The sequence below is a fragment of the Salarias fasciatus genome, chromosome 15 (assembly GCF_902148845.1).
Source record: "Salarias fasciatus chromosome 15, fSalaFa1.1, whole genome shotgun sequence".
Classification (NCBI taxonomy): Eukaryota; Metazoa; Chordata; class Actinopteri; order Blenniiformes; family Blenniidae; genus Salarias; species Salarias fasciatus.
In genome coordinates this window covers 12864829-12875673 of record NC_043759.1, presented here as the reverse complement: position 1 = coordinate 12875673, position 10845 = coordinate 12864829, and the positions used below count along the sequence as shown (strand labels likewise).

Sequence of the window (10845 nt, the reverse complement as noted above, 5' to 3'; positions counted from 1 at the left end):
GCACATATGCTGCTCAGTGAGGAGGGAGGACACTGACACAGCCTATAGTCCCGAAGGTTGGAGGACACGCACATTATAAAAAAAACCCCAAAACAAACAGCTGCAAAGTCAAGCAGGAAGCTCACAAACAAAGAGCACATTACCTCATGGTCCACCCAGCTGTCCTGTCATGATCCGTCTGCTGGATCAATGCTACAGTTCGTTTGTTAGGCCAACTTTTCTTTTTTTTTTTTTTGTTAATAAAGGATGATATAATTTTATAATAATACAAGTGTAAAATGTAAATAAACTACCTTATGTACCATTTTTTATGAAATATTCTGATGAAAATAAAAAAACTGACAAAAATCAAACATGTTTCATGATCTGTGCAAAGAAAAGTCTCTAGTTTTACGAAGTTGATCATTCAGATAGAGATTACCTTTAAACTATCAGTACCGCTGTCCTTCCATCAACATTTGATTTGCTGCAGGCAGGACTTATTAGAAGTATGAGGTGTATCTGGAAGAGATGCAGAAATGATCAAATACATTTCCTGATATATGGGAGGAAGAGAAAAGATGCTTCGAAAACTTGTGATTGCTGTTGAAAAAACGTTCTCACCATTGCACACGATGCTCAGTCTGTCATTACTTCATCCTGTGCTGTTATTCTTCCCTCTCAGGTGGAAACCGCTGCACTCTGACCTGGTGATGGACTCATGGCTGGACTGAGCTCTGAACATCCTACATTCTCTGAGAGGATTTGAAACAAGTGAAAATATGTTTAGCTTGACGGCAGTTTTGGGAATTCACCATGTGAGCTCATAAATAGCGTTCAATTCCTCTGGACTGTGGAGGTTCATCTGCTGTTGTTATTTTTGTGCAACTGGATATGTGAAGTTGACTCCGGGGGAAAACATGAGCAGACTCCTTCGCTCTTTGTCGATGATGTAGTTTTTTTTTTTTAATGACTTTAAGAGCATCTGCTGTCGTGATGGCTGCTGCCTCCTCTTCAGAGAAGCATCAGCCTCTCCTGCAGCTCCAAGAAGTGGACTCCAGTCGCGTTATCAATCGCGTCATCTCCCCGGGGGCCAGCGCCTCCTCTCCCAGCCTGTCTCTAGAAAGCAGCCAGCCCATCTGCATCCCGTCCCCCTACACCGACCTCGGCCACGACTTCACCCCCATCCCCTTCTACAGCCCGGCCATCTTCAGCTACGCGGGCCAGAGCATCTCGGAGTGTCCCTCCGTCCACCAGTCGCTGAGCGCCTCCTTGTTCTGGCCCGGGCACGGCCACGTGGGGGCGCCCATCCCGCTGCACCGCTCCCAGGCCCGACAGCTGCACGACCAGCCCGTCCACAGTCCCTGGGACACTGTCCTGACCGCCAGGTAATGGAGTGCACCGCTTTTCACACATTTCTTTGGTTTACTACCTTTCATAGACACTAATAGTAATAAACACTATTTATCATAGCCATGATAGGGAGTTATATAGTGATCCAACCTTTCCTGTCAGCAAGAGTGTGAGGAAACGTTCCCAGGACAGCGAGGAGGCCGTGGTGTCATCGGGCGGGAAAACGGACCTCCATTACTGCGCTGTGTGTCACGACTACGCTTCAGGATACCACTACGGCGTCTGGTCCTGCGAGGGCTGCAAGGCCTTCTTCAAGAGGAGCATCCAAGGTCAGACGCAAAGTATGCAGTAGACTCTGTCTGGATGGAAAAGCCTCGTGTCTTCACAGAGCGGGGATCGTCTTTGTAACTTAAATATGGAGTCGGTGAAAATCCGGACTGATGAAGCTTCTTCTGCCTTTGTTCAGGACACAACGACTACATCTGTCCGGCGACAAACCAGTGCACAATAGACAAAAACCGCCGTAAGAGCTGCCAGGCGTGCCGCCTTCGCAAATGCTACGAAGTTGGCATGACCAAATGCGGTGAGTTTGTTGACATTGTCTTTATTGTGTTACTGTTACACCTCTGCTCCCCGTCAGAGATTGTTGATGTTCCTTCTTCCAGCAAACAAGAAATTCAAACCAAGCGACACCGGGCCAAACCGAAAGCTGTGATTAAAAGTAAACAGTCGGGAAGCTCTTAGAATGTTTCTGTATGTCTTCATATTCTGAATGAGCTGTTCTGAGAAGTGATAAGATCTGCTTCCTGGTGACAGATGTAGATGAACTCGATGTACCAGGCATGGTTTAGGATTCACAGCCCTTAAGTAGGCTTAAAACAGATGGAAAATGTGAGCAAAAACTTAAAAAAAACTAATAGATTCCACATGATTTTGGTTGTCGCTGAATATTGTGTCTCAGCCTGATGGAGAAAATGATTTGAAAGCACTTTGTCTCATGAAATTATACTAAATTCAGTGCATTTTTATTCCCAGTGTACTCTTGTGAACTTTAATAGTAATGTAATTTGGATAGAATACAAACAATATTCTGGCTTTATTGAAAGATGAAAGATTTACGGTCCTCATTCTTTCAGCGAGCATTTAGAGGTTTTATCCCATTTTAACTTGATGTGGTTCCAGTATTTTCTACAGAAATACAGCCTCAGTCTGAAAGCCTTGAATGGCCTTGGGTAATCGATTCCACGTAGAATGTGTTTGTTTGACTGCAGCTTGATTGCCGTTCGCTGTGGGGAAATGCAGCTGATTCATGTTTTGGACACGGGACTGAGGCAGAGCCAGGCCTGTCCAGGCTGCTCGCAGCTTACGTTTGTTTGGAAATGCAAGACTTTTGGGGTTAGCGGTGAAGGGGCCCACTGGAGAATCAATCCACACCACATAATGGAAACAACCACATTTCGCAAATGTGTCCTGAAATGTGGATGGATCTGGGTTTTTGTTTGTTTCTTCTCTCAGGTATCCGGAAGGAGCGTGGCAGCTTCAGGAGCTCCCAGTCGAGGCGAGTGACCCGTTTCTCCTCCCCCAGCAGAACCAGCGGACCAAAGGCGCTGACCGGACCGGCCGAGGGTCCCGCCAGCGAGCCCCCCCCGCCGGCGCTGAGCCCCGAGCAGCTGATCGAGCGGATAATGGAGGCAGAGCCGCCCGAGATCTACCTCATGAAGGACATGAAGCGGCCGCTGACCGAGGCCAACGTCATGATGTCGCTCACCAACCTGGCCGACAAGGAGCTGGTTCACATGATCAGCTGGGCCAAGAAGATCCCAGGTGGGTGCTCATGAGACGGTTCTGAATTGACGTGATCATATTAGATGGAAAATATGAACTATTTTTATTTTAAGTTGAGAAAAACAAACTGTGCTGTCGTGAGATCCCATCAAGACTGAACTTTAGAGCTTGTATTGAAATCTGCTTTTAAGTGAATTGAATATTGAAGAACATTGAGTTGATGTTTCTCTGAGATTATACAAAACATTGCTGCGAAACATCAAGGTGAAGCCGCTCTAATGAAACCCAGACTGACACATCTGTGACTTCTTAAGCGTCTTCTTTTTTGAAGGTTCCAGCAAAGCGGCTCAGCCTCCAGAGAAACTGAGTTAATGACTTTATCGCGGCCAGACGAACTAATTGTCTCGGCTTCATTTAGCATGCAGGCCTCGGCCTTGTAAAACCGAGAGCGGTGCTGCAGTTGGACTCCTGCAATGAGCTGTGACCAAACAATTATCCTCAAGGGAGGGGATAAACGTCAACTTCTCCCCGACTGCTTATTCGCGCATTGTATATCGAAGTGGATACAGCAGCATTGCTCCGTAAGGCCAGGCTGAGGAGAAATACAGTGTTTACTCTGCTGAACTGTTGGGTCTTGTCCTGCCGTCAGGGTTCGTGGAGCTCAGCCTCCTGGACCAGGTGCACCTGTTGGAGTGCTGCTGGCTGGAGGTGCTGATGATCGGACTGATGTGGAGGTCAGTGGACCACCCAGGGAAACTCATCTTCTCCCCTGACCTCAGCCTGAGCAGGTACCTCTTCCAAGATCTCCTCTTTCTCTGTTTGACTGGAATGATGAAAAGGGAGCGAGAGCTAAAGCTCCATGTTACACAGGACTGGCTGCAGGATGGCGAGCATGAACAAACTGCTAATGGTGCGTTTCTGCACTGAGAAGCCTAGAACGTTGCAAGCTGGGAAATTCCAATGTTCCATTTGGACAAGAAAAAAAAAAAAAGTCCGGCCCATCAAACTCTTCAGAACATATGAATCAAACGACTCATTTAAAGTCAATATTATCTCATGGACATCGCAGAGACACATGGGAAAACACTGCTGTTGCCAGCTAACCAAGCCGAGAAGACTTTCACTTTAACTGTGATTCATTTATCGTAGAGTGCGTCATAAAATAAAGTTATTTCTCGTGTTGATGCTTAAATGCTTTCGTGTTGAGTGATGTAGCATCAGCCTCTCTGAGCAGAGCTGAAGTTTCCATATTGACCATTTTTAGCTGTTTTTCCGTTTTGAAGCGGGGCCGTTCTCATTACTCATAAATGCACCCAGAGACAAAACTAAAGTTGTTTAAACCAAAGTGCTTATTGCATCATTGTATTCATTTGCTGGTGACACAATCAATAAATAACTGAAAATTAGATTATCATACCATTTCTTTTTTTTTTTTTTTTTTTGCAGCGTGCCCTGTTAATGATCTTTGTATGTAATAAAACTTTGACGTTATGGACCATAATATAATGCAGCCATCTGAATTATCTCATACCACTGATGAGTAACATGTGCAGCTTCTTACCCCGCTTTGTTTCCAATTTATTGCAATCGTTTTCTTTTACCTTCAGCTAAAAGATCATGCAGGTTCAAGACTTGTCTTTTCCAGTGAATGAATGGTTTATCTCAGCTACAGTCAATTGTGCGAAACTTCCAACTGTGTGATCGTTTGGGAAATAAATGACTGTCCCCGTTAAAGGCTTGCTCTGATTTGTCTTTCTATGGCAGAGAAGAGGGAAGCTGTGTCCAGGGCTTCGTGGAGATCTTTGACATGCTGGTGGCTGCGACATCCAGAGTGAGAGAGCTCAAGCTGCAGAGAGAGGAGTACGTCTGCCTCAAGGCCATGATCCTCCTGAACTCCAGTGAGTGGGCTGAACACTTGTGTGTGTGTGTGTGTGTGTGTGTGTGTGTGTGTGTGTGCGCGTGCGTGCGTCCTTTTATTTCTCTCTTTGTGGGACCTGGGAGCGCGCTGCACTGGTGGAATCCAAAATGCAAAGTCTCACAGTGTTTTACATCCTAATGAGGCTGTAGGCCTGTTTTACAGAACTACAGTCAGTTTTGGTAGAATAATTAAAAGGAGCTCAGAAACTCTTCACATCAGCAAGGAAACTATTGAGATGTGTGTACAGATTGGTGAGATGTGTGTGATTGGTGTCAGCGGCAGAATAATTCACTTATAAAAACCCCTGAAGGGAACGCCGTGTCTAGTTTACCAGCACCACAGACCGTACCTGTGAGGAGGAAGGCGGTCAGGGTCCCTCTTCTGAGGCCACTGAGGTTTTCGTTTACTTTTTAATTGACTCTCGTTTGTTGAAAATAAAACCTGTTTGACCTTTCACCCCCGTAGTGTGAAACCAGACAGAGAGAGGATGGTTCTCCAGACAAGGACAACACTTGATTTTGACTCCGTAACACCAGCAATGAATATTTATTAGTTTAGCTTATTTGAAGGCCACATCCTACATGAAAATGTTCTGTTTTTGGTCTGGTTTCTTCAGTTATGTTGTCGACTTAACTTTCATATGTTGAAAATTATCTTTGAATTCAATTAAATTTTATTTGCATAGCAAAAAATATTGGAGATGATTGGTTGTCCAAGATATATAGCAGGTCAAAACTTCAAATTTTACATGAACTGATAGGATGAGGATGAGACTAAAATCTGTAAATCATGTGTTCCCAGACATGTGCCTCAGCTCCTCCGAGGGCAGCGAGGAGCTGCAGAGTCGCTCCAAGCTGCTGCGTCTCCTGGACGCCGTGACAGACGCTCTGGTGTGGGCCATCGCCAAGACCGGCCTCACCTTTCGTCAGCAGTACACCCGCCTTGCCCACGTGCTCATGCTGCTCTCACACATCCGCCATGTCAGGTAATACTCGTAATGTCTGGATAAACTAAAATGAAGCTCATGTACTGTTGATCATCAACAGTTCTTCACGCAGCACTGATAATATTCCGCTCTCTGTTACGCCTCTTCCTAAAAATCCACAGCAACAAAGGCATGGATCACCTCCACTGCATGAAAATGAAGAACATGGTGCCTTTGTACGACCTGCTGCTGGAGATGCTGGACGCCCACATCATGCACAGCTCCCGCCTGCCTCGGCGCTCGCCGCCTCAGGAGTCTGCGGACCAGAGCGAAGCTCCCGCCCCGCCGCGGCCCGCCGGAGACGGCCCCTCCAACACCTGGACTCCCAGCAGCCACGGGGCCGGAGGTCAACCCAGGCAGTCCTATCCCAATTGAAATGCAATGGATTTTAACTCTGCTTTTGCACAAGTTGAGATCACAGAAGTGATGAGACGGTCTGTCTGGATTGAGAGCTGGATTCTCGATGTCACTGGTTAACCACACACACACACACACACACACACACACACACACACAAACACACACTGTGCATTATTTCTGGTGAACTTCTGCAATCATGAAAGTTAAAAAGCAGCGCAGGCTCAGTAAAAACTTGTAGGATTCGTCGCCTTGCTGCCATTTATTATTATATATCGGGGCAACACAAACACTTACAGGAAGTGCTGTCATGCTAATAGTTTTGCTAAATATACATGTAACATGTTACTGTCCGTCTTTATGTCAGTTTTTTTTTTTCGTAATGGTTTGGATCCAGCTTGAACCACAGAAACTTTAAGGCAGCAAACAAAGACTGTGGGGTGTTCAAAGGCGTTTATTGAATTTTGAAACATCTCTCATCCTTTGCTGGTACAATCCTGGAGTTGTGTGAGGCAGATCACGTAGGAGCAGGCAGGCTGTCTGAGATCTAAGAGGTTTGGTTAAAAAAAAAAAAAAAAAATACAAATGCATGTTTAAGTTAACTTGATAAACTTAAACTGTGAATTTAACCTGCTCACTGCCTTTATGCATTTTTAGCAGTTTGTTGATATTTCATCTTATTCTCAGGTCATCTATGATGGCTTTTTACACTCATTTGTTGTTGGTGGTGATGATTTTGTGCATTTCCGTGCAGACATCGTGTGATCCGCCTGTTTCGATTTGGCACAACTTTTACACCAGATGCCCTTTTCTGATGCAGCCTGACCAGTTGGGGTCAAAGGCCTTGCTCAGGGACCCACAGCGGTAAGCAGTAGGATTCAAATCAGCCATAACAAACGTCTATGCCAACACTGCCCAACCCTGTGTCGCCATTGCATTCGATAGACAGTAAATTGTCCATATTGAGCATACAGCAGTTACCCTGGACTCCAGTTCATCACAGGGAAAACACAGAGCCAGAGACCTTCACACACACTCACTGACCCCTAAAGGCGATGTAGGATTATCAATGTACCCGATGAATAAACAGTTTTCCTCTCGCACAAAGGTTAAAACCATTATATCAATGTTTGATAACTACACTGCTCGAAAAAAATAGAGGAACACTTTTTAATCAGAGTACAGCAACCTAGCAGTCAGACTTCTGGGATATTGATCTGGGCGTTTAAGTAGCAGAGGGGCTTGTTAATCAGTTTCAGCTGCTCTGTTGTTAATGAAATCAACAACAGGTGCAACAGAGGGACAACAATGAGACGGCCCCCAAAACACGAATGGTTTTCCAGATTCCCCTCCTCATCTCTTTTGGCTGATTTTTTTACTGACTGACTTTCTACTGCTGTAGTTTTTCATTCGGCTTGGATCAACACCTCTGTGGATAGCATGGTGCGGTACCTGGACGCTACAGAGGCTGCACAAGTAGTCCAACTCCTCCAGGATGGCACATCAACATGTGCCGTTGCAAGAAGGTTTGCTGAGTCTCCTAGCAAAGTCTGAAGAGCAGGGAGGAGATTCCAGGAGACAGGTAGTTACTCCAGGAGAGCTGGACAGGGCTGCAGAAGGTCCTTAAACCCTCAGCAGGATCGGTATCTGCTCCTTTGTGCAAGGAGGAACAGGATGAGCACTGCCAGAGCCCTACAGAGTGAACTCCAGCAGGCCACTGGTGTGAATGTTTCTGACCAAACAATCAGAAACAGGCTCCGTGAGGGTGGCCTGAGGACCCGACGTCCTGTAGTGGGCCCTGTGCTCACTGCCCTGCACCGTAGGGCTCGATTGGCATTTGCCGAGGCATATCCCTGGAAGGACGCATAGACCTCCACAGGTTAGATGATGGAATCCTGACTGCTATTAGGTATCAGGATGAAATCCTTGGACCCTTTGTCAGAACCTACGCTGGTGCAGGGGGACCTGGGTTCCTCCTGGTCCATGACAATGCCCGACCTCATGTGGCTAGGGTGTATGGGCAGTTCCTGGAGGATGAAGGAATTGATACCATTGACTGGCCCCCACGTTCACCTGACCTAAACCCAATAGAACACCTCTGGGACATTATGTTTAGGTCTATCCGGCGCGGCCAGGTTGCTCCTCAGACTGCCCAGGAGCTCAATGATGCCCTGGTCCAGATCTGGGAGGAGATCCCCCAGGACACCATCCGTCGTCTGATTAGGAACATGCCCCGATGTTGTCAGGCATGCGAACAAACACGTGGGGGCCACACAAACTACAGAGAATCATTTTGAGTTGCTACAATGACATTTTGGCAAAACGGACCGACTGCGTCATTTTTTCACTTTCATTTTAGGGCTGTCTTTGATTTCCCCCTCTATAGGGTGATCATTTTCATTTCTATGAAATTGTGTGGCAACATTTTGTTACTAATACATCACTTATTTATTATCAGGAAAGATATTCAAGATCATTTTTCTCCCTGTTTTCGATCTGATGTGTTTTCGAAGTGTTCCTCTAATTTTTTTGAGCAGTGTATAATTTAGTGAAACACATGGAAGAATCTAAAAAGATGACGGCAGTGATTTGTATTATTTGCAGTTGTGCTGTTCCTACGAGTCTCTGGTCGACCACTACAGGGTGCTTTCAGTCATCTCATGCTTACACCTGCCTGCCCTTAAAGTAAAGTAAAACACCTCCAATCTGTTGGTTGTGAAACATATCTTCAGTTGCTCTTAAACTGGCAAGTTTGTGCCAAGTAAAAAAAAAAAAAGAGGCTATTTTTGTATTTTGTACCTTGCTACACTACGGCACACGATGCAGCATAGACAGTCAGGACTACTACAGGATTTCTGGTCGTTCACCATCTGCAGGCCTCTGGACTTCTGTACCTCTGCAGCCGCTCTGTTTGCCTTGTGCTTTTTCCTCCGGTCACTCAATGTCACCGCGCAGCAAACTATATTATCACTGTGTACTTTCAGTGTACTCCTTGTTCCTGAAAGGAATGTAGGTCTTTGCTTATTTCTGCCTTTCAAATATTGAATGTGTAAACTAGTAAAATTCAAAGTAAAGTTTAAAGAAAAACAAAAAAAGTTGTTTTTTCCGTCGGTCATCAAACAGCGCGTCAGTCTGGGTTGCAAATGATCAAGGACGGAGGACGGTCAATGTATGAACACTTACATTTCTGTTTGTTTACCCACTCTTTGGTTTACACATTGAAATAAAGGAAAAGTATTGTACAGACACGACTGCCTGTGAATGAATTCTGGATTATTGCTTTTTTTTTTCAGTTCCACAAAATATGGAAATGATCAGCCTGGGGGGTTTCCTCATTCTCTTCAGCACTGCTCTGGCCTTGTTTGACCCCCTGTGATTGTTTTACTTTTGAAATTAGAACTGAACGTGAGGTGTTAAATTGAGTTTCACAAACATTTAACCAGTCCTTCTCAGAAATAGTGATTTTAGCTCCTTTCTCCCATTTGGGTTTAATATGAAGTGTTGAGATGAGATTGGAAGGTCAATTTGAATAAAGTTTGGCATTTAGTTTTCTGTTGAGCTTGGACCAATATGCATCAATCATAGTGTTGATTAGCTCTGCATCACAATCTTCCTTTAATCTTGTTAAAGTATGTACTGAGTTGGAGAATCTAAAAAAAGTCTTTATATCTTTAATATTTTGGTATGTTGTTATGACTTAAAGGAGCCAGTATTAATATCTTCCATCATCTTCATCTTCTCTTCTTTTCTCTGATAGTTTGCTGCTACATATATGTTTAGATAATTTGTGTCTCAGCTGATTTGGGGAAAATATTAAAACTTCTATTTTTATCTGCCTTCAGAAGCAGATTCCAGCTCCTCCAGTCTTTAAAGGTGCCTTAAGGAGTTTGCACGTTTTATGCGAAACAGCGCCCCCTGCAGGCCTTGGGTGTAACGCAGCTTAGTGAAAAACTGCACGGAAGAGGGGAACTCCGTCTTCGCTCGTTTAGAAGCGCTCAAGTAAGATTTAAGTTTCTTTTACCTGGTGGAGTCTGTGCTGGAGCTGTGGCAGTGCTAGAAGCCAGTCTTTTCTTACTTTCTGGAAGCTCCTGCTCAGTTGTTGCTCACTCAGCATCTGGCGGAGTAATGGCGGACATAATGAAACCTAACCAGCCGGAGCGCGCATTACGTCATTCCTTTCAAATTCTCCCCAAAAAAATGCTGGTGCCGGACCGGCACTGTGACTTTTAAGTGACAATTTAGCGCTGTTAGAGGTTCTTGTAATGAATATGTCAGGGCACATTGTACACATCATTAAAAATGTGTAACATATTTATGGTGGAAAATAAGTATTTTTAAGGTTGTAAAACTCCTTAATGCACCTTTAATGTTTTTAAGACCAGCTTCTACTTTTTTTTTTTTTTTTATAAATTGATCAGTATTGTTTGATTTCATAGATAAATAGATTTGTCTATCATCTGCATAACAG

General features: G+C 44.8%; 1 protein-coding gene across 2 annotated transcripts; it reads left to right on the top strand.

The window, feature by feature from the left end:
- The first annotated feature begins 974 nt into the window (after positions 1-974).
- esr2a (estrogen receptor 2a) lies at positions 975-9450 on the top strand. 2 transcript variants are annotated; one of them, XM_030109567.1, is made up of 8 exons: positions 975-1367; positions 1495-1661; positions 1799-1915; positions 2848-3156; positions 3767-3905; positions 4882-5015; positions 5837-6020; positions 6143-9450. In XM_030109567.1, the coding sequence occupies exons 1-8, from the start codon at positions 976-978 to the stop codon at positions 6393-6395; spliced, it is 1695 nt and encodes a 564-aa protein (XP_029965427.1). In that variant the 5' UTR covers position 975; the 3' UTR covers positions 6396-9450. The 2 variants fall into 2 exon arrangements, with proteins under 2 accessions (XP_029965427.1, XP_029965425.1); XM_030109565.1 differs by having other exon boundaries at positions 1495-1673.
- Positions 9451-10845: the final 1395 nt, after the last annotated feature.

What these genes read in the sequence shown, in the direction of transcription:
- esr2a (XM_030109565.1), top strand. Translation starts at nt 976, where the DNA reads ATGGCTGCTGCCTCCTCTTCAGAGAAGCATCAGCCTCTCCTGCAGCTC. An exon ending in GACACTGTCCTGACCGCCAG is followed by an intron (nt 1,368 to 1,494) that starts GTAATGGAGTGC and finishes CTTTCCTGTCAG; the next exon opens with CAAGAGTGTGAGGAAACGTT. An exon ending in CATGATCCTCCTGAACTCCA is followed by an intron (nt 5,016 to 5,836) that starts GTGAGTGGGCTG and finishes ATGTGTTCCCAG; the next exon opens with ACATGTGCCTCAGCTCCTCC.